This window comes from Pleurodeles waltl, chromosome 6, assembly GCF_031143425.1.
Source record: "Pleurodeles waltl isolate 20211129_DDA chromosome 6, aPleWal1.hap1.20221129, whole genome shotgun sequence".
In the NCBI taxonomy this organism is placed as follows: domain Eukaryota; kingdom Metazoa; phylum Chordata; class Amphibia; order Caudata; family Salamandridae; genus Pleurodeles; species Pleurodeles waltl.
In genome coordinates, this window is record NC_090445.1 from 730,830,818 (window position 1) to 730,855,394 (window position 24,577).

General features: G+C 44.2%; 1 protein-coding gene across 2 annotated transcripts in view; it reads left to right on the forward strand.

Annotated features, from left to right (window-relative positions):
* Window positions 1-20,166, forward strand: part of RAB11FIP2 (RAB11 family interacting protein 2) — a 104,937-nt gene extending 84,771 nt beyond the window's left edge. For both annotated transcript variants that reach the window (XM_069239254.1, XM_069239253.1), the window contains exon 5: window positions 15,288-20,166. In XM_069239254.1, coding sequence (XP_069095355.1) covers window positions 15,288-15,515 — 228 coding nt within the window. In that variant the 3' untranslated portion in view covers window positions 15,516-20,166. The remainder of the gene's footprint in view (window positions 1-15,287) is intronic.
* Window positions 20,167-24,577: the final 4,411 nt, after the last annotated feature.

Here is a 24,577-nt window from a genome sequence, read left to right on the forward strand (position 1 = left end):
GCCCTACTTGCACAAATCCCATGCATACACAGAACCAGATCAGGACAGGGGTTCTCTTACATCACTCCTAAAGCATGGATCTGCCTCCCCCTCTGAGCCAGTACCTCTCTTGTTGAATTCCCCAAGAAGCCGAAGACCTAGCTTTTCAATTAACCAACCTACCATAGACAGGACTAGGCACACAAACCTGCTTGGAACCAGGTTACCCTCCTGGGTGATAGTGTGCTTTACAAATACATATAACATAACAAAGACATTTGATTCTTAATGTACATTATGCAGATTGCAAGTTACGTTTTTGTGGTGGCAAAAACTTCAATTTTGCAAATCTGAGCATTCGTGACCCCTAAAACCATCAGTGCATTTCGGCCCTGTAGGCCTTTTTATACTACCTTTCGTGCTGCTGTCTTAATGTCCCTGAGGCCAAGGGTAGCAAGTGCTGTGCCATTGGTAAAAGCAGATAGCGACGTCTGGTAAGTTACGTCTGATGTTGAGTCATTGTACTCCTGCTCGGGGTAATATCCCAGCACCAACTCTGGCTCCACCTGCACCGCAACAGCCATCCTCAGTGTTGGCGCACTCGCTATCGAGGCCGTGGCTGGAATCCAGATTGAAATCTAGGAGGGAAGCCTTGAGGCTTTTGGAGGAACAGCAGCAAGACCTTGAGAAAGGAGGGATCCCTCTGCCTACTCATGACTTTGAAGGCATTGAGGTGGCAAGTGGGATGAACATTTCTCCAGAGTGGGAGTTCTTATCCCCTGGGGGTAGTCCGGAGGTTACTTCATATCATGGAGTGATCAGGAAGGCAGCTCAACATTTGTGCCACTGCCCACGACGGAGTTGAAGTCTAGCATTCTGACGGAGGTTCTTCACTCATCCTCTGCTGCGTCGGAACCCCTGCTGCCTTTTAATGAGGGTTTGTCAGAGCCAGTCTTGGATCTGTGGCGGAAGCCAGTGACTACTCCTGCTGTTTCAAAAGCCATGGTCAGGAGGTATAGAGCTGTGCCAGGTGACCCGCAGCTTCCGAGCCAGCGTCCGTCCCCTGAAAGCCTGGTGGTGCAGGCTTCTTGTTCTTCGAAGGCAGCTCCTGGTTCCTTCCCTTTGACTCCAGCTGATAGGGAATCAAAGCGTATGGAACAATCTGCTAAAAAGATATTTTTCTCAGGTAGAATTCAGTAAATGCTACAGGTATGTTGGACAGATATATCCATGCACTGATGGATTCGGCCAAGGAGGTTATTCCCAAATTGCTGCAGGATGTCCAAGAACATTTTAAAGAGCTGCTTCAGGATAGTCAAGCGGCAGCTAGACCGGTTATCCAATCGGGCCTGGATACGGCGGACTCTATTGCCACAGCCATGGGGACATTGACTGCGACCAGAAGGCATGCATGGCTTAGGGGGTCAGGTTTCTCCCCTGATGTACAGTCTACTTTAATGGCTCTCCCCTTCTTACGGGTCCAGGTTATTTGGAGATAAGGCAGACTCAGCTTTAAAAAGGTTTAAGGCAAGTAAGGCCACTGTCAAATCATTAAGGGCCTGATTACGAAGTTGGCGGATGGGATATTCCGTCACAAATTTGACAGTTATCTTGCTCGCCATTTTACAAGTTCCATAGGATGTAATGAAACTTGTAATACGGCGGATGGGATACTTCGTCATGTTTGTGATGGAGTATCCCATCCGCCAAGGTCGTAATCAGGCCCTAAGTCTTCAGACGCTCTTCTTGACCTTTAGACCTTTCTGTAGGTTTAGGGAGTTCGGCCACAGCTCCTCCTTTCATGAGAAGCAGCACTTCCAAGGTCAGCAGTCTGCCAACCCCCTCCCTAAATCCTACAGAGGTCGTGGGAGACCTAGGCAGTGTGTGGCATCCATCAGCCTTTCTCCTTCTACACTTCATCCTCAGTTGGAAACCTTGCAGGAAAGCAGCCGTAGTTCTCCCCCCTTTCAAGAGCATGTGTTGCCCGTAGGGTGGAGGTTAATTCATTTTCTCAAAGAGTGGGAGTCAATAACAACAGACTGTTGGGTGTTAGGCATTGTAGGAAATTGGAATGTCCTTCCCTTTCAGGAATGTCCTGCTCCCTTCCCTCCCCAGCAAACTTTTTGTTTGGAAGAGCATCTGCTGCTTCTTTAGCAGGAGATACAAAATCTGATTTTGAAGGGTGCAGTAAAATTGGTTCCAGAGCAAGAAAAGGATCAGGAATGTTAGTCTAGATATTTCCTGATCCCCAGGAAAATTGGTTGTTTGCGGCCCATCCTGGACCTGAGGGTTTTGAATGGATTCCTCAAACAGGAGAAAATCAAAATGCTGACCCTAGCTCAGGTGCTTCTTGCACTGGACAAGGAAGACTGGATGGTTTCTATCGACTTGCAGGATGCGAATTTTCACATCCCCATTCTGCACTCTCACAAGAAGCATCTCCGGGGAATGGTAGGGACACAACACTACCAGTTTGTGGTCCTTCGTTTTGGTCTTACTTCTGCCCCTCGAGTCTTCACAAAGGTAATGGCAGTGGTTGCAGTGCATCTCAGAAGGGAGGACATATCGGTATTTCCTTACCTGGAAGATTGGGTTGCTCCAAGACAAGTCTCCAGAGTTGATGTGGCTCCATCTGCAGGTGACAATCCAGTTGTTGTTCAACCTGGGCTTTTCGGAGAACGTGCCCAAATCTCACCTGGAGCCCTCTCAGTGCCTCCTGTTCATAGTGACAGTGCTGGATATGACAATGAATTATGCCTACCCTCCTGCTCATAGGATTCAGGACAATCAGGCACTTTTCAGCCGACCACGATTGGGGTCTCCATCCAGAGGTGGTTCTTCATGTCTTCCAGTTTTGGGGGATGCCTCAAATAGACCTGTTCGCACTCGCAAGAATGCGTATTGCCTGTCGGTTTTCAGCCTCCAATATCCAATGCAGGGAGCGCTGGGGGGTGCATTTCAAGTGCACTGGGCCAGTCAGTTACTTTATGCATTTCCCCCTTTGATTCCTCGGGTTCTGAGGAAGATTCACCAAGACCGGGCCCAAGTCATATTAATAGCCCCGGATTGGCCAAGAAGGGTGTGGCACACAGACCTCCCTCAGCTCTCACTGTGCCCTCCACTCTGTCTCCCTCACAGGGCAGATCTCTTCTTGCAGTTGCAGGGGCAGGTTCTACACCCCCACCTCCAGAGCCTGCACTTACATGCCTGGAGATGGAACGGGGCAATCTGAATTCCTTTTCTCTCCGCCCATGAAGTGGTGGATGTTATTTTATCGGCCAGGTGACACTCCACCAAACTGTCTATGCTGGTAGATGTGCCAAGTATGTCAAATGGTGTGAGAACAAGCATGTTGATCCTTTAAAGGCAATATTTTGCAGTTTGCTCTTTCCTTGGCACAAAAAGGTTGTGCAGTTGAGACAGTGAAGGGTTATCTTTTTGTATTGTCGGCATTTATTTGCTTACCTGACCAACCCTCTTTGTTTAAGTCCTCTATAGTTCCAAGGTTTCTTAAGGGTTTGTCTAATATGTTTCCTCCCACTCTGTTCATAATGCCTTTGTGGAATTTGAATTTACCTTTGATGTACATTATAGGTACACTGTTTGAATAGTTGCCAGTTGAGGCTCCTTACATTTTAAAATGTTTTTCTCATAGCGATCATGTCGGCTAGGCGTGTTAGTGAGCTGCAGACTTTTTTTTTTTTTGATAAAGAGATTTTATTAAATTTTGCATAAAACAATTATGAATACAGTACAACATGATGCCAACGGGCATCAAAACAGTAATGGTCAAGTCCTCGGTCCCTGCCCCTTTTATTACTAAATGTTGCTCACCATCCACTCTTAAAGGCCCGCTACATCCTCCCACTTCCCCCATATCTTCTTATGTTTGTGTAAGCAACCTCTGGCCTCGTACACAAGTTTCTCCCGCTGCGCACACCAATCCACTCCCCGTCTCCACTTAGCCAGTGCCGGAGCCACCCTGGCCTTCCAATCTGCCATTATGTCCCTTTTGGCCACTAGACACGCCACCCCTAAGAAGAACCGATCTGCTCTTCGTAGCTCTGTATCTCCCATGACCCCGAGAAGGAGGGGCAGTGGCGACCTCTTTACCTCCTCCTGTAGGACCTCAGATATCTCTTGCACCACCTTTTCCCAATAGGCCATTATAATCGGGCATGTCCATACCATGTGGTAGAAATCCGCTGTATGATACCTGCAGCGGGGGCATTCCGCTGTGGGGCGGAGGCCTGCTTTATGTAACATGGCGGGTGTGAGGTATGCGGCATGTAGGAAATAGGATTGTATTAAACGGAAGCGTGTGGCCATTGTTAGGGAGCGTGGGGCCATTAGTGCTTCTGTCCAGTCCGCTTCCTCCATGGATCCCACCCAACTCTCCCACCTTTGGCGAAGCTCTCTCAGGGGTCCCCCAGTGGCGGTAATTAAGGTGCGATAAATCTGAGAAACCCCTCCCCTTCCCAGGTCTCCCATCAGTGCCTTGGCTTCCATGGGGCTGTGCTCGGGTATGGTGTCTCCTGTCAGCAGGTGAACTAGTAGGGCATGGCGTAATTGGAGATATCGGTGGAACTGTGTTTTGTTTAAGGAATATTGTTTCTGGAGGTCTTGAAAAGATCGTATATGTGTCCCTCTCCAAATATCTCCCAGCGTGGAGATCCCTATGGTGTCCCATTTCTGAAAGCCCTCCAGACCTGCCACATGTATCAGCTGCTTCCCATGCCATAGCGGGGTTTGTTGGGTGAGCTGCAGACTTTAAGTGTAAAACCCTGTTTACCACTTCCCATGCTAATAAGGTGGTTCTGAGAACCAGGGCAGCTTTCCTGTCAAAGATAGTGAATCCTTTTCATTACATCACCCTTTCATCCTTTTACTGTCTTCTCTATCTCTCTAAGAAGGAGGAAAGGCTACACCATCTGGATCCTTAGAGAGCGCTGAGCTTCTATATGGACAGGACGAGACTGCTTCAGACAGATGATCAGCTCTTTGTCAGCTATGTGGACAAGATGAAGGGCAAAACCGCCCACAAAAAAAAGCTGTCAATGGGGTCATTCTTTGCATTAAAATATGTTAAGCAGTGGCAAAGAAGGATCCTCCCAAGGGCATTATAGCTCATTCTACTAGAGCTAAGTCTACTACTTCTGCGTTTGGCTAGAGGTGTACCTATTGTTGACATCTGCAAGGCAACAACTTGTGCTTCCCTCCACACTGTCGCGAAACATTACTGCTTGGACTCAGAAGTGAGGAGGGACGACCATTTTGGCCGTAATATGCTGCAGGACTTCTTAGTATATAGCCAGTCAGGCGCCCACCTCCGATTGCGGGGCTGCTTTGGAATTCTATTCAAAAGGTGAAGAATACACAGTTAGATATATCCATCAGAAGAACAAGATACTTCCCTTCGGTAATGCTTTTTCTGGTGGATAAAGTAGCTACCTGTGTATTTCTCTGTGACTGACCAGCCTCCCCGTTGCGTGTCTGAATATGCCAAGAAGAAAGTTACCTATGTATATCATATATGTATATTGCATATAATGTATATATCATACTGAACGTATTTTATTATAAAAGTGTGTGTGTGTGTGTGTGTGTGTATATATATATATATGTATATATATATACGTTTTTGAGTTGAGCTCGCACATATTGTACTTGTGATGTTAATGTTCACCCATTCGCTTCGAAGGCACATACAAAAAGTGGGTGAAACTGATGTCAGCACTCCGGCGAGGACTTTTTATGGCTCCGATGATGTCAGACTGAGTCCCGTGTGCAGAGCCATTCCATTGTGAAGTCTTCGTCGATGCCGAGAGCTAGAAAGAAAATATTTCCGTTGAATGCTGGTGTATCCACCAGAAAAAGCATTACTGAAGGTAAGTAACTTGTTCTTATGGGTCATATCTATTTTATTGCATTTCAGTATCACAGAACAAGAGACTACAACACAACAATAGGTAGGTAATCCCAGTGAAAGTATTGGACAGGAAACAAGAAGAAAGGTGGCTCAGCCAGCCCCAATCACCCCCTTCTGCACCCTTCTCCCAGGTATTCACTCCAATAACTGTCTATTTATGAGCAATATATGCATGTTTAAGCTACAACTTCTCAATTATGTCTGACTTGCACTTCAGAGTAGCTCTGTAGGTTAGTTTTGTGTTTCTACTCCAGAATAGGCATCTTGCCTATCTGTGCCACTCACAGTAACTTACCCCTCATATGCAGGAAAGACAGGATTGGGATATAATTATCTGGATGAGCTGTCATTAGGTAAAGCTGTGTCCCCTTAAATGCATTATAGCACAGAGTAGCATGACTGCCACCACAGCTTCCTCCAACAGCTGCCCTTGCCACGTCTCCTAGAGTACTCGGCAGTTGTTTGGCTCCAGAAGAATACCTGGGGAGAACATGGGGCACTGAATGTCTTGCTTGGCATGAATGAGCCACAGACATTCCTATTTAGTCCCTAATTCCGAGGGCTTTATTTCGAGGGCTTACAACGCCAGAGTGGCCACTCAGACTTTGTTCCTAATAGAGGAACACATGCAGAGACATAGTAAACCTAAGTAATACAAATCTCATGCATCTAACCTTGGACATTATCGGGTAATAATAGTCCTCCTATTCAGAAAGGGCTCCGAGCATGCAATTGTCAATTTCATTCCCCAACTACAAGATTGGTAGTAAAGTTACATTGTACAGAATACAAGAGTGGATGGAGGATTATGGCATAATGACAAGGACACTAGAAATTGAATCATGGAGCAAGCCTGCTTTCTTCACTCTTTACTATTAAAGCGTGTTAAGCATGTAAGCTACCAAAATCTGTTCCATCTGCTACTCCAATTGATTGGAGGCTGGGGAAATCACAAACTATCTGTTGGAGATATATAGCCAGACCGGTATATACACCAACATGTGTCAGCCAAACTTTTAAGCCTGTGTAAATCAGTGGCTTCTATCAGGGCATTTGTTCCTTACTACTTGCTACCTATCTGCAGGCTTTTTTTCGTTTATCTTCATATGTCTTCTTATGACCCTTTTTGCAGGTCTTTTTGTACCACTCATTAGCTCTTGAAGACGCCTTTTGATTACATGGTTTTGGCTAAGGTCACCTCAAGCAGAATCCCTTAAAACAATGATTTAGGAAGATGTTTGCCTACGAAATTTGCAAGCCCAGAAACGTGGTCTACTTATCTAACCCAGACACTGAAAAACTAGTAGCAAGTTAACATCTGGATTAAGTCGACTTCCTATTCACAAAACAAATCAAAGTTACGGCCTAGTGTAAATTAAAGATGATTTACAGATATTTCACAAAGAAAATGGTCTAGGAAATGTCAGTAAAACTTGTATAATGGAATATCTCCAGAAACATCAAAAGGTCAGGTGGAAGACTCAGACAGGATGAAACTGTACACCAAGAAGCAGCTAGTGAAGTACTGAGATTCATCTTGAAGGGGTGTGGCGTCTGTGGACCGTAATAGATAGCAAAAAAGCTGTTTTCCACAGTAGAAACCTGCTGCAGCACAACATGGCATGCATGTTTTGGGCTTGTTCAGACACTTGTTACTGATACCCCAGAGTACCTTTCTGAAAAAGTGGTTACAAGGTTCAAACCAACAACAATCTTAACAGCCAAAGCAAAAAAGCATACAATTTTTTCATCTCCAATACACTCCCTAGCATTTAGCCATGTCTCCTGGCAGGGTAAGTTCTAAAGTAAACTGAGACTCTCATTAAGCATGATTTTCTGGGGCGTATTATAGCAGACCTCCAATAACTGCACCCATATAGATGCAGTTTCCCTCCTGTGGTTGGCCTCAGTTTAAACAGGCTTGATAGAGGTGGACCTCCTGAGAATCTGGGAAGTACCTTAATGAATTACCAGAGGAGCCCATCAGGCAGACGGCGAGAACAGTAACCAGAAACAGACCTTTGCTAAATAGACCTCATGGCAATGACCGACTTTGAAGTACAACTGCTAATGGGCTTTGAAGATTATATTGACAGGATGTCCCCTTTCAATTTAAACTCTCCCTTAATGCCAGAGGTTTTAAACAAAGCTCATACTGGGAAAACTATTGGTGGTGCAGTTGAGAGAGGTTAGGTATGCAAACTTGCGAGGAGTGCATTTGACAACGAATTGTTAGAGCTGTTGTGCACTCTTCTGTTATCTTTACTACCAGCTGATGAAAGTCTGGTCTCTGAAAGGAGGAGATGATAAGGAGAGTAAAGGTTGTTAGAACATGGGTAAAAAGCCAGGATTAGGTGAAGGTATCACTCATAAGAATGAGACACCTTGCAGCTATGAATTTTGATGGGATGTGGAAAGCCTTCTGTTATGTTTTCACCATTATCCCATGCATGTGGTTACAGCACTCTTTAAACAGGTACCTGTAACTACACCTTGCACTGAATGCTTAAAGCCTGGGGTATTTGGCAGGTGACCTGTTATGATTATTGACGTGTTAGAAAAGGGGGATTATGTATCAAAGCGTTTTACCCAATCTGAGTCTGTGGGGACATGTGATTGTACGTATTGGCTTAGATCCTTAAGAGCTAGCAGTTTCACCAATCGGTGAAAGACAAACACTGCTAGACGTTCAACTATGATTTTAATATTCTCAGGATTAAAATCACCACAGTGTTTAAAATAATTAGATAGAACATAAAACATGCTTCTAAACCCTGCACCTTTAACCCAAGCTCACAAACCTGACAAAACAAAAGTAAGAAGAAACAATATTTTAGCAACATCCCTAAACAACAAGAGTCAAGCAGAATAATCTTAGATTTGTCTTTCTTGCTGTTACCTTGTATAACAAAGTTAGATTGTGTTGGCTCCTTCAGAAAGAAATACAAACAACTCATTCTCTCTCTTGTTCCTTTCTTTGAAAGGTACTTTAGTTTGTGGTTGTGCAGCTGTTTATCTGTTTACACTGGTGAGGGCTGTTTCACTTTTAGTGGGGTTTTAATAGTTCGTATAGGTTTAAACCTAAAACAGGATCGCCTACGCATGCATCGTAAAATTGGTGTGCATGTATTGTGCAAACCTAGCTGTGAAGGAACAGAGTGCTGAACTAATGAGCACAGCTGAGTTCTGACTACGTTCAAGCTAAGATGATAGTAATGCGATTTGACGGTGACTAATCCATTGGTGAAAAAACTGCAGGTCTTCCAAGCCTTTAAAACAAAGCTAGAGCAATCTCTTTGCTAGCAAGTCAATTTCATCAATAGTACCAGAAACGTTGAAATCAAAGAGTTCCCAAAGCCACCATCATGGCTGCACAACTCCAAAAGGTTTCATCATTGCACCAGAATAGAACCCAAGAAGAGCTTAGGGACCCCTCTGCTACAAATGTAATGAATTGACAGTGAAGACTGACAGTACCCCATGTCAGAAGAAGGGTGTTTGGATTCCTGTTATGAAGCAGTACACATAGAATGAGTCTTTCAGGGCACCCTGATGAATGAAGTTTTGGTCTTGATAGTTACATTTCTGTGGGGGCAAGGACTGCTACTCCAGATGGTTGAGACCAATATGGTTTCTAGACCTCCTGGAACAGCGAATCCTGGCTTTTTACCCACTGGTAACAACCCTTAGTCTTCTTATCTCCTCCTTTGAGAGACCTGACTTTCATGGGTTAGAGGTAAAGAAAACAGAAGAGTGCATAATCAGCGCTATCAGATCTTTGCCAAACGCACCCCTCTTGAGTTTGCATACCTGTTAGAAATGGGGGTCTCTATTTGGCAGTGGTTTGCACCCTGTCCAAGTAGGGACCCTCACTCTAGTCAGGGTAAGGGAGTCACACAGCTAAGATAACCCCTGCTCACCCCCTTGGTAGCTTGACTCAAGGAGTCATGCTTATCTTAGAGGCAATGTGTAAACTGTGTATACACACACAAACACGTACACACACGTGTACACAAGTCCACACACACACACCGCTACAAAAGTACTCCACACCATTTAGAAAAATAGCCAATATTTATCTGAGTAAAACAAGTCCAAAATGACAAAAATCCAATATACACAAGTAAAGATATCCGTTTCTAAAAGGAGTCTTTGTCCATAGCAATCAATGGTTGTATCTTTTTAGCACAGAGTACCTGGGATATGTCAGAAACAAAGATGATGTAGGCCACAGGAGAGGTGAGGTGCTGAAAAAACAAAGCGATGCATTGGTTCATTACTGCACACGGGAGGTGATGCGTTGATTCTTTCCTCACAGGTGAGGCGATGCGTCAGTTCCTTACTGGCAGGGGAGGTGATGTGTTAATTCTTTCCTTGCAGGAAATGCGATGCATTGATTTCCAGACATGCAGCATCGGTTTGTACTGCAGTATGGGATCAGTGAGAAATTGACACCTAGGGGCAATGTGTGTAAAATCCAGGCGCACTATGATGGAACCACAGTTAAACAGGCACTGCATCGATTTTGCTGGTGCTGCATCATTTTTTCAACCCCGAGACAGGCGCTGTGTGGATTCTGCAGGTGTTGTATCGATTTTTCAGGCGTAATGCCTCAGTGCATGGATTTTCTCCTTTAGATCACTAACTTAAACTTCCAAGGACCCAGGGTCTGGAGTTGGCACCAATTGGCAAGTGAGGACTCTCATCAGAAGAGCCCAGGCACTGCCAGATGACGTTTGTGATGTCCCCTAGACTTCTTAATAGGAGGCAAGCTCAGTTCAAGCCCTTGGAGAACCTTGGAAAGCAGGATGTAGAAAGCAAAGTCCAGTCCCTTCGCTCCCAGGATAAAAGCAGCAGCCCAGCACAACTAAGCAACAGGTAAAGTGGGAGTCCATCCTACAGTATCCAGCTCTTCGTCGTGGCAGAATGTCCTCAGTCCAGAAGTGTTATAATTTGGTGGTGTCAGAGGTCCAGAAAGTATACCCATTTCTGTCTTTGAAGTAGGCAAACTTCAAAGACAAGTCTTTGTTGTGCACAAGGCCCTGCCTTTTCCTGACCTGGCCCCAGACACACTACAGGGGGTTGGAGACTGCTTTATGTGAAGACCAGTAGAGCCCTATTCAGGTGCAAGTGTCAGCTCCTCCCACCAGTCTAGCTCTGTAAGACCCATCAGGAAATACAGGGCACACATCAGCTCCCTTTGTGTTATTATCTGGAGTGAATTCACAAACACTCCAACTGTCACCCTGACTGAGACATGTATTCCACAGACAGGCAGAGGCACAGAATGGTTAAGCAAGAAAATGCCGCCTTTCTAAAAGTGGCATTTTCAAACTTACAATTCAAAAACCAATCTCACCAAAAGCTGTATTATTAAATTGTGAGTTCAGAGATTCCAATATCCAAATCTCTACCTGCTTCTAATGGGAAATTTCCCTTAAAAGATATTTCAAGGCACTCCTCAAGTTCACCTATGTGGTGAGAGAATAATTGTAATATTGAAAAACTAATTTAGCAGTATTTCACTATCAGGACATGTACAACACACTGGTACATGTCCTACCTTTTAAATATACTGCACCCTGCCCTTGGGGCTGCCTTGGGCATACTTTAGGGGTGACTTACATGTAGTAATAGGGAAGATCTGGGCCTGGCAAGTGGGTGCACTTGCCAGGTCGATCTGGCGGTTAACAACTGCCCACCCAGACACTGCAGTAGCAGGTCGGAGGCATGTTTTACAGGGCTACTCGTGTGGGTGGCACAATCAGTGCTGCAGGCTCACTAGTAGCATTTGATTTGCAGGCCCTGGGCACACATAGTGCACTTTACTAGGGGCTTACTAGTAAATCTAATATGCCAATCATGGATAACAAAAATCACCAATACAATTTAGACAGGGAGCACTTGCACTTTAGCACTTGTCAGCAGTGGTAAAGTGCCCAGGGTCCCTAAGCCAGCAGAAACGAAATCCAGCACAGGATCAAAAACAGGAGGTCAGAAGCAAAAGACAGGGGAAATCATGCCAAGAGCTGACAGGTCTTACAACACCCAACCTCTTTCAACTGTACTGCTAGTAGCTTTCCTAGTATGAGCTTTGTTTAAAACCTCTGGCATTAAGAGAGGATTTAAGTTGAAGGGGGATAGCCTATCAATATATTCTTCAAACCCCATCAACAGCTTTACATCAAAAGTGGTCATCGCCATAAGGCTTGAGGCCTATTTAGCAGAGGCCTTTTTGTGATTACTGTTCCTGCCTTCTTCTTGATAGGCTTCTGTGACAATTCATTAAGGTACTTCCCAGGCTCTCAGGAGGCCCATCAAGCCTGTTTAAAGTTGGGCCAACCACAGGAGGCAAATCGCATCTGTATGGATCCACGTTCTTGTTTTATCCCCCACCTTAGAGAAATGTGGAGGTGGTCCTGGCAGCCAGACACCCTTCCAAAACGTGTGTCTGATTTGGAAAGTGGGGCAGGTGACCCCAGAGGCTGTACTCATCACAAGGTGAAATGGTTAATAGCTGATGTTTCGGCGGGTCAACAGCTTGCCCTTTCCATTCCTAGAAATAAGTGAAATGTGGATACATCTGGATCATATGCTAAAATGATATCTAGCAGCTATTGATGCATTCCTTCCTTCCCCAGCGCAGGGATCATTTTCAGTTACTGATTGTTATCAGTGTATCAAATGGTTCCTAAACTACGTCCCACCTATGCCATTCATTAATTTGGTGCCAACATATTAAATGTGGTTTCCTTCTGATCGTCTTTTCTCTTGTCGATTGTGGCTGCTCAAGTTTCACTTATTTCTCACCGCCATTACCTTAGAAAGGAGGGTTGAACAATTACCAGTTTTTAACTATCAAATATCAATGTAAACATTGTCTGACTCATAAAGTTGGACTGTGGCCATGGTCCTCTTTCCTACATCTATTTGAGCCATAAACAACTTCACATTTTCGTGTTAATCATTGAAAGAAATACGGGGTTGCCAACCCCACCCAACAGTACCCAAGATTCAACATATCCCACTTACATTAAATACACTGCCTATAAGCTGTATAGTGGTCTATCACATTGTGCCTACCTGCACTTGCCACCAAGACACATCAAGCAGAAACAACTGCACTGCTACCAACTCCAACCTAAATTGTGCCTAATGTTGGTCAAAGGGCCTTTTACCTCCCCTTTAGATGTAATAATAACTGGTAAATGACATCCAGCAGAGTTCCTAGACACCAACATTGAGGATCAATAGCTCATTGAACATGACACAGTCACCCAGTGAGAGCTGGACCAGGCCACTATGCCCAGAACATGTAATCACAGGATGACTCAAACGCCAGTGTGAGAACGGCGTACCGGAGCACCCCAGGAGAGCATAAAGCCCTTTGGCACACAGTGCAGATGTTATGTTATGTTATGTTATGTTATAGGAATGCCAGCAACATAACTAGTCGTTTTAATATTTTATTTCAACTGAAATATGTTTAGTGAAGAGGACGGATACTATCTCCAAATGTGTTGGCTCTGGAACACAGTTGCTATGTATCCACTTAACAAGTAACTATTTGAAGATGTACATAGTTGCTGTGAAATGGTTATGGTCGCTATTTCTGCACACTCGAGAGGTATTCCTATTTTGGGCTTCTGTTAGGTAGCAGTCTGATCATGCGTTTATACACTTACATGAATTGCTGCTTTGACTTTCAGGAGTGAGGCTTTTTTTGGGGGGCATAATAACATATTTTGAGCAGAATTCTAAGCACACCCTGTTTATCAGATCAGTTGCATGGGCATTCCAGTGGAAGCCAAAAGGAGGAAACAAACCTGCTGTGAGAAGTATCCATTAGAGCAGAGGTCTTCAAACTGGGGGGCGGGCCCCCCTAAGGGGCCTCAAGTGGTCCCGGGGGGACGCCAGACTCTGGCCAAAAGAAGCAATTTACAGAAAAAAAGGCCTTTATTTTAAGCAAAAACAATGTAATTGCCCTTTTAAAAAGGCAACAGTACTTAACTGCAATGTTTAAATAGGTCTAGACATATTTAAACATTGTCATCTTTATAAAATAATTGTGAAAAATTCTGAGGGGGGGGCACAATGATTTTTATGTTTCAGCTGGGGGGCGCAGAATTAAAACGTTTGGAGACCACTGCATTAGAGGAACATGTTATTTACTGTCTGTAAAGCTGTTTCTGGTTACTACTCTAGTCTTCTGGTGAGTCCTCACTGCCCTCTCATTTGATGAAGTAATTATTTGGTAACTCTCTTATTGGCTAACGCTAATCAAAAAAAATATATGGGCCTTTGTGGAGGAAGCAGATTAAATGGAGTTGATGTTAGTCACAGGCGGCACTATTTTGGAGCAGCGACCTAGTTTCCAGGAGTTATTGTGAATCTGTGGCTGGTACCATACTGGCACCAGATTGCGCAATCTCACTAATCAGACACTTCAATAATGTAGACAGGGAATATTTAAAGGAAAGGTGTTCCTCAAGGTCCATAATGTGCTCGTCTTATGGATGCTTCTGCCCACATATTCATTTCCTTATCTAGAAGGACTCCCACAGCAAAGTCCACATCGGGAGGAGAATCAAAACCATTGCTGTGATTGTCCAGCTGAAAGGCCCTGTAGTGTAGGCATCACATTGTCTTGTATCCCATTACCTCCAAATTATCCATTTACATTATGTTGATTACTTTTATGTACACTATAGCGATAAGGAATGCTTTTGGATCAATGACAAGACTAAGTCGCAGACGTAGCTGCATATCGCTATAGTACTCGGTAAGGTTGGCTTCTAATTTCTTTGGGCTCCACTAATAGAAGCATCATTTTATGGCTTACCTCCACCCCTAGACTGTGTGGCAGGGGAGTAGAAAAAGAAGGCATGAGGGTGTATCATACCCTCCTCTTTTCCCAAATGGCGCCAGCATCTATCTGTTCGTTGTCCACCTATGGTGATGATTCTGACACTAGTCCTGATCATAATTAATTACAAGTGTTCAGAGCATTTGAAAATCAAAGCTCAATGATTGCTTCCGGAAAAACCCAAATATCTGAAACTCACCCATACAAAGCACTCTAAAATATAGAATCTCCCTGGTTGGTAGATGATGTAGCTGCTCCTTATAACACCATTTGAAAATGGTCAGACTCCCTGTTCGTGAACGCAGTGAGAAAAAGGTTTACTCCTATAAGGCTGGTACACGCCTTCTCCGGATTTCTCCATGATGGTGATTTGATCTCCTGTGTTCTATTGATAGTTATGGATTCTTGCAGAAGACAGCACCTCTTTATTCAGCAGCATTATAAATACAACTAGAGCTAGTACTGCTTAACTATAATTTCTGAGAATTGTGGTCTTTATTTTTCTTTTTACAGGACCGATTAGACAGTGAAGCTGCATCAGCCTATCGCAGCCTGACGCACGAGGAGGTGGTGAAGGAGCTGCTTAAGCACAAGGAGCTGCTGAAAAAGAAAGACTCACACATCAGGGAGCTGGAGGATTATATTGATGATCTACTGGTACGGGTGATGGAGGAGACCCCCGGTATTCTGCGTGTGCCCTATGAGCGGGCTCGCCGAGCTGGCAAATTCTCTAAAAACTAGTTGTTGCTCAAGGACTGATTGGAAAAACGGGCCCCATGTGCCCTTCATTCTTCCACTCCTTCTGATATTTTGTATGAGATCACTTCAGTCTCTTGATTAAGGCTGTTTGTTGGTTTCAATTTTTGCAAATCCGCAGCCTGGGGTGGACTAAGGTATACAATTGGAAGAATGACCAGGTCTTCTTGGCATGGTGAACAGTGGGTCCAAGTCCTAGGTAATGTGCATAATGAGTCATCTTTGTGGCTCGTGTGCATACGGTACGTAGCCAACGTGGCATTCAGCACTTCAGAAGTGGTGGTGGCAGCCATTGACCTACCCGTTTTGTAACACACGTGGTAGCTTCTCGTTCCTGGTGTGGACTCTTGCTCCACTTAAGCGACCTTTGCCCTCACTGTAAAGGCATGACCTGTTATGTTGCTAAAGCTAAATGCAATGAAGTTGGCCAGTTGTTTGTAAATGTTGATCTTTGCCCGAGTTGGGCAAAACCGAAATAAGTGGCTAGAACTGAAAGGAGTGGGATTTGGAAGGAAGGGGATCCACAGTACAAGAACTGAGATTCATGGATATATAGCTGTCGGGCGAGGTGGACGTTTTGTCATAGGAAATAGAGGGTGATCTTGGCATCAAAAATACAATGGTTAAACATAATTCTGTATCTTGACATTTGCACCTCAGGGCCATCAGCCATTGATATGGGCAACTCCTGGTGCTGCCCGGTATGACGTGGCTAAGATACCTAGAGCTAGAAGCTTCTGCAAATTATCCGTTATTCCTAACTAGGCCACTGGGCTTTCTCTGCTGGCCATGTGCCTGTTACCGACAGCTGCTGTGATTGGACTATTGTTGCTACAATGAAGTATTTATAAGAATCCTTGACTTTGATAGCATGACTAATCATGCAAGGTCAGTAGTGTGTGGTTTTGCTTCTGCATTTTCTTTTGTTTTGTTCAAAAGGGCATTGGCTGTAGGCTTTCATACATTTGTGTCTGTTCATGGTGGTACTACTTGCAGGTTCTTGGCCGACATTGCCGAACACAACGATTGCGTACTAAGCTCATAACCTTGCTTCATATTTTAGCAATCAGGAAATCAGTCTTGTCTGATTTAAGAGAAAGGCTACTTGACACATGAAAAAGGGAGCCACAATGGCCCTGTGATCCTCTTAATGAGAGTTCTAGACTTATTTCACTTCAGTCAAACCATGTGAGTAGAAGTACCAGGTTGCAGTGGTTTCCAAAAAGGAGAGAGCACGAACATGGACTGGATGCGCCTGACAACATGGAGTCACCCGGTAATCAAGAAAGTGGCATGTACTTTACATTTTCTGTGCATGCCACTCTACCTATGCCATCTTAAGAGAAGCTAAGTGCCTCATGACGAGCTATTAAAAACTTCTCTGTTTCACTTCTTCCACAGCACTTTTCCTTCCACCACTTCCCTTCTTTCTAAACTATAGAAAATTAAACATGGACATGTTTTGCTTGCTATTCATTGGAGTCTAACTTTGTGATTTTCCATAGATTTCATGGACGTCTAAGTCCGAAAGGTGTATACACCTCTTATTCGGGGCACATCCTTGTATTTTACACTACTTGCAGGTATTTTTTTGTTAGTTATATGTGACGTAGTAGTTTTAAATGTTTCCGGATGGGGCATGCACAGTTATTCACAAGGACATTTCTGATGGGTCCTTTTACATACGGATTCTTCACTTTGGAATATCCCCAGGTGTCAAACTGGATCCTGATTTTCTTTTTTGTTCCTAGCAGTGCTATTGTGCACCCCTACATGTCATTGTGCAACTGTCTGTCTGTTGGCTTCACACCACCTAGGAATTGATGGGGTGGAGCTGCTTCTAAGCACCACTCCTGTGTGCTGACTTATTTTCTTTCAGCGCCTCTGATGTGGGATTTGGAGCTCTGCTCTCGAATTTGATAGTTTTCTGAAGACTTCCAAAATTATTAACAATGTGCTAGGGTATGCTATCACCCTGAAAACAGTAGGTTTCTAGCCCAGGCCATGACTGATGGATGCAGATTTAGGTGATGGACCCACATGAGGTGATCCAAGGCCTGAGGTGAAATTGTGTGTCACCTAACACAAGAACAAGTTGTTGACTTCACATATATCCCCCTCCCATTTCCCATGTACCCGGTCTGGAATTAGTGTCTGTCTGGGGACCGCTCCTGCAACAGTTATACTTTGCGCACAAAGTCCCATAAGTCCAAGTCTAAACACAATCATAAGAAAGAGAAGCAGAGCTTGCCTCCATCCAGCCCCTCTGACTCCAAAGGGAAGGCCCAAGACTGTCATGATGGAAGTCACAGTCCTTCAAGGTTACCGGCCATGGAATAGATTCCTCAATTGGTCCAGATGTACCTCAAATTTCCTGGCCCTTCGTGGACACTGCAGCAAATCGAGGCCTCCATAGAGGCCATGTTGCAAATTTTCAGTGTGCTTCTTGCTCCCTCTGGCGTGCCTTTGGGCCCCATGGAACCATAGGGGCTTCCAGTTGGGTTATTGGTTCCTCCGTAGTCTGTCACCTTGGGCCATGTTAAAGCCCCCTTCTTTCCCCACTCTGGTAAAGGCTTCCACTCCGCCCAGGCCAGTTCTTGCCACCCCAACACCGGTGTCAAGGGCCAACGCCACTGGCACCAGACGATGAGCAGGTGTTGATGCCCATGTCGCACCCCAAACTAACTTCAGCCCTAGGTCAACCGATGCTGCCTTACAAAATTGCAGAACCTCTAATAATGTGCCTCTTCCACATCACAACTAGCAGGAGGCACTTTATTATGCCTATTAGTTCCGACTCTGATCCTGTGCCAGAGCACCCAAGGATGCTGAAAATGTTGAAGGCCATGCCCTCCATACCTCTTTATACTGAAGATGCCAGACCTTGATTTACAGAATGCCAGTGGGCTGGACAGCTTTCCTGAGACATCGCTTGACTCGCCACATTGGCCACCAGTGGAAAAGAGTGCCTCATTTGCAATGGTGGGTTGGAAGGCAGCTAAGTTACTAGGATTACAGCTGCTCTCCATTGAGGTTAAAACGAATGTTCTGACAGAAATTCAGCCTCATGGCCAGCCACATCTGTGCCTCTTTTTCCATTTAATGATGTCCTTGCAGATAATCTGATGGCTACTTGGTCGAAACAATGTTCTTGCCCACCTGTGATTAGTCAGACCCCTATTTTTCTCACCATTCCAAAGGGCCTTATATTGCAAGCTTAGTCCACTAAAATGACTCCAGATTATTAATTAATTCCCAACCACTCCTCCAGATAGAGAATCTCAGAGGATTGATAATTTGGCAAACATGTGTTTTCTTCTGCCATCCTGCCTGCTGGACCGCTACACCCATTCCCTTTGGGACATGGTCAGTGAGATCTTGCTGGCGGTCCTGGAGCATCTTTGGGCCAGACAATACATGATGGGCAGGATGCCCCCAAGTATGTTATCTGCGCAGGGCTGGATACCTCTGAGTGCTTGTGTTAGGGCAGTCAAAATCAGTGTTGTCTTTCAAAAGCATGTCTGGATGAGGTCCACTAGGTTCTCTGGCAATGTGCATGCCTCCATGATGGGCATGCCCTTTGATAGGTCTTGCATCTCTGGTAAAACAAAAAGGAAGAAGAATTCACTTTGGAACGCTTTAAAGACAGCAGAGCTACAGTGCATTGCTCAGGGCTGTTGGTCCCTGGCAAACAGTTTCTGCTTTTGTTCAGAAAGCTCAGTCGCTATTCCAGAGTGCTGGCATATAGACAATCTTCCCAGCCAGTGATGCAGCAGAAAACCCAGTCCTTTTGAGGTAATGGACTTGGGTCTGGCAAGCAACATGCCGGCTAGCAGTGGCTCCAGTCTTCCAATTTCTCTCCTGCTACAACGGCCAACGAACCACTTTTGTTCACCCTTGGTGGCGCATGCCCGACCAGTGGGAGGCAGAGTTCAACATTTCCTCCCGAGTGACGAGCCATCATGTCCGACAGAAGGGTCTTACAAATGGTTCAAAAAGGCTATGCTCTGCCTTATCTCTCCTCTCCCCCCACTATACCTCTCACACTACCAAGAATTTCAGAGGATCATCTCTCCATTCTGCTACAGTAAGTTTCTTTCTCTCCAAGGCTGCTATCAAGAGGCTACTGAACTTGGAAAGATACAGGGTTGTTACTCCCTTTATATCCTTGATATGGAGCCAATGTGGAACATTTTATGCTAGATAGGGTGAGTGGAAGCACTGCTATAAAAAAAAATCTCTGGATCCAGTCTGGTGCCTGGGAGTTATTCTTAGGAGTGGAATCTGCGGTTAGATAGAGTATTCAACAGAAAGACAATTAACAAAGGTAAGTAACTTGTTCTTATAGCAGGTCTCCTTAATATACCAAAAAGCATGTTTGTGCCAACCCTTTCTTTTGCTGCTGCTTCCTGCTCAGGCCTTTACTAAACCTATGCTGTGGCTTCAGGCTGTACGGTTGGTTCTCTGGCTAGGGCAACATTGAACCCTTAATCTTAATCAGGGTCACTTCTTCCACGAAAACCCCTGCGGCCAGCCGATAAATGTCATTTTATATGATCTGCTGTTTGTACCGATATGTCTTCCATAAGCAAAAAAACTGACAGGTGTTCCCAAAATAAAAAATACACTAAACGTTTCTTGTAGGCTATGGAGTTATTTTTTTATGAAACCTTGTTTTCCCCATTTCTGTTTTGTGGTAACCTCACTCTTCGGAGTGATTGATCCCCGTGTGGTATGGAACGTCTGAGAGAAATGCCACTGTAGTAAGAGTGAGGGCAACACTCTGATCTAATTGTAGTAAGAGCCACTTCCACGTTGATGTCACTGAAATGATGGTCATTCCCTATCTGACGTCACTGGAGCAAGGACGGCTCTCGGTGTTACTTTAATACTGTAATGTAATACCGCAGTGACAGAAATAATGTAGTATATGCTGTGTTGGAATCCATACAAGAAGATTCATGCTGTAGAAACACACTAGAGATTGCAGGTTCTTTGTAGACTATTTATTTGCTAGAGATAACACTTCTAATGGTAAATGGATAGGGAGAAGATATAATGAAGCCCCACCAGCCCGGAACTTCACCAGTTATCCCTACTGCGTGGCCAGTCACTATAAATCAACAGATTACACAATTATCACACAAACATGGATGCAAGTGGTTAATCCGAGCATCCACATGGCAGACAGAATAACGCAGATGCCACACTTTCCTTTAATTCAACAATAAAAACACAAATGTCTCCTCCCTAATTCAACACACCAGATACAACTGCCACGTCCTTCAATTTACCGCAATTCTGCTCGTAATTCATAAAGCATGCACCTGGAAAATACACAACGCCCTGCATCCCAACGCCACTTTCCACATCTGCTGTTAAATTCTGAAAAATTCTGTCATGGATAAAGCATTCTCATCCAGCAAACACACAAACTGTGTCCTTACATAACACGTCGGTACTACCACTGAAAAGAGCTAAACGCAATCACAAAACGCTGCAAATAATAACTGAATGTACGAAACATCCTTATTCAGTTCAGCAGCAGGTATAAACCTGAATGCACGAAAAACGCTTTTCATCATATAACTATAGAAAGCTGTATGTATGTACTGGAGCAAAAACTTAATGCACCCTTCTAACCACAAATGGCAAATTTATATCTCAATTATTAAATTGCAAGTATTACTGTGAATGTAGGCACGTGTTCTAACTGGCATACACTTTATTGAGAATGGAGTCCTCCCACTAAGTAGCATTAGACTGAAGGGAATAATATAAATTCTAGCACTATCTTCAAATATGCATAAAGGAAAGTAGAAGTTAAAATGACAGTCTCCTTGTTGCATACAGTCCTGTTGAACTTGCAAAACATTCCAAATCCCAGCACAAAGAAGAGTATCCAGACCCTTCTGTCCAGTTTGCGTGTAAAGTTCAGTTTTCCTTACGACACACTGCGACTGGCGCACCAAACCGGCATCGGATTTTGAACAATACCAACTCTGTCACTCTTTTCCTCACTAAAGCCATAGCTATCCAGGGCTGCTAATTTATGACACAGCTTACGAACACGCACAAAGAAGAATCCAGAACATATTATTTTGGACATGACTTCCCACTTAGGTGCCATACAGTTCATATTTTTTTAGGTCGATTGCGCAAGTGCTTTGACCTGTTGTAAGTATTGTGGGTTTTTAACCACGCCCACCTCACGCTCATCACTTTCGCTCGTTCGTGGGCTTGCCTTTCAAAAATCCTTTGTTATCATTGGTAAATGCTTTCCTTTTGTCCCTCCTTGGGGCGGTTTGGTTACCACCTTGGCCATCGACCCTGTTACATGGCTAATTGCACTTTTTCCAATACATTTGACTGTGAGCGAACTTCTTTTCCATTTTGTGTCTCCCTTTCGCGCTCATGGCGGCCATGGCGCATTGAATATGCTACCTTATGCTAACTGTTTTACTTTTCATTTTCAATTTATGTGGCAAGAAAAGTCCAGTTAGGAATTTACGCCAATAGCTCTAACTGGAGTAAATGTGAGACTGATTGCATTGCAAATGCTTGTATTGTATTAAACGTGACATCCACATTTTTGTGTGTATTCAGACTTGCTGTAGGCAAACCATTAAAAAAAAAAATACCCGCGTAGACAGCACATTTGAAATGAGTGGACATCTCATAGACTACTTGAGGGTGACAGACATGGAATCTGTTGGTACTGCAAGGTACCCACATTGATGTTTGCTCATTAAAAACAGAGAAGCAGCAACTTCTTTCTGTTTAATCCTGGTTGTAGAAACAGACTACCGGCTACTTTTCTTCAGCACCCTGCCTGAAAAAATGATGAAACCCAGAGTAGAAGCAGCATAAGCCTTTCTTTCCTACCTTGCTATTCAGCATGTGGACACAACTGCTCTTGAGAAGTTGTCAGCATTACTGCATTTTTGCTTCTTACTTCGACTCAAAGGCGTAGCTTGGTCAGCAGGATTTGGGGGGCTGGGGTGTTAGCTTCATATTTTCCAAGAATCACAATAGTAATGTTAAAATACTTTCTAGGACAAACAGGGTGCATGGAAGGGGCTAAAGGGTCAGTGGAAAGGAAGATGAAAGAGGATTGATGGGGTAGTAGGTGAGCGAAAACACAATATTTTGTAAAATAAACATTTTTGAAGACTTGCAAAACAGAGGCGGGTATGTGTGTGTGTTGTCTGTGTGTATGTAAACATTCCTGGTGTAATCCAACAGACACCTCGCCATACCCAACTGAAAGCACCTGCACCCAGCTATTTACCAGAAAATGCATTTATTGGGGGGGGTAGGGTGGTGTACCACCCCAAAGACCACCCCTCCCCGGACACACACACACCAACTCCCTGCCACCAGACCTCTTCCCCTTTCCCTCTTCCCCCCAAGCCACACCCTGTCTCCACTGTTCTTGAATAAGCACAATGACAGGCTCTCTGGTCAGCAAATTTTCTCTCCTCACAAAGCCCACATGCTGCCCCTCTCCTTGAGCTGCCAGCCTTCGTGATCGCTCGGGCACAGCTACTCTACCTTCTGTTTCTGTTTTTCCTTCTATTTCACTCATGTTAAAAGCCCCAAACGTCCAAAGCTCTTTCCTTGGTTTTTACTTGTTGACAGTTATCTATAGATGGAGCCGAATGCTGTAGAAACACGCTGGAGACTGCAGGATCTCTGAAGGCTCTTCCTTAGGTAACACTCGTGTCCTGCCACAACAGAGTGCCCTGGTGGAATGCAATCCAGTGTATAGTAATAGTCAGTCACCTTTTCATGGCGCCTTCTTTAACTTTTCTTGTAGACTCAGTCAAATGGGGCACAATTGTTGATTTTTCAACCCAAGTGTTGTTTTTGTCTGTGGCTCTCATCACGACAAAAGGGGACTCGTCACGCCACATACTATAAGGAATATATATATGAAAATTAGTGCAAATGTGGCTTTAGAGCGTTACCATGTCAGCGATTGTCTGAAACTAATTGTGTAGGTATTAACATCTAGTTAAGTATAGCCGAATATAGCCTGTATACACAGAAAAATAAAATGAGTATGATAAGTGTTCCAGAAACGAAGGGGAGTCGCCCATACTACTCGGAACACCCAAAGATGTTCTCCTAAATCGCAAAAGTGAAGGGCCTGGGGGTATATTTGAAAATGGAATACGTGGAATTGAATGATATATGACATATTATAGACAATGTAAGGTAAAGACTGCACTAAAGCTGCCAACTTATCCCACCAGCTGTGCCGGGACACAGTTTGTCAAGCTCAAAGGAGTCCATTTTAGAAATCACAAACTGCATTCAACTGGCTAACCGAGCACTGCAGCAGCAAGAAAGATGCCCTCGTTTCACTCAAGGAAGCATCTCAGATCGATAAAAGTGCACGTATCCTGGTGATCTCGTCACTGCCTCAAGGACGTTCGCTGAAAAGGAGACCACCAACGGTGCAAAAGGGGCTCATGAGCTGTTTATCATTGGGTTGGGAGTTCTAGTTTGTCGGGTTATAACGAAGTCAGCATCATCGAAGAGTCACGCAATAAAACCGAGCTGTGTCCTAGAATCAATTTTAGTCTGACAAGGTGTGTGTGGTTGACAAAGCTATCATTTAAAAATCATTCTTACCAAGATATGTACGAGTGAATTTACTGTCACCATCACAATAAGTGGCATTACAGAGAAAGCAAAGTCATTACATTTTGTTTAACGATGTTACACTCCGCAGTCGGTCAGTGCTCACGTTGTTGTTATGGTTTCAAAGTTATATGATTATATTTTTTAATGTATGGATTCAATTAATGTGTATTGACCGGCTGGGATCTCCAACACATATTAATTTATTTATGACTTTATTTTTTATTGAATTAAACACAAGTGATGATGGAGTGGATATTACAACGTAGTATCACCAGCTACATGCCACAATCCAACAGATATCCATGCCACCAATAATGCATTATGAATGTTAATGCATTACCTACCATTGAAAGCATTTAATTGTATTTAGGATTGACTTGTATGGAACAACTGAG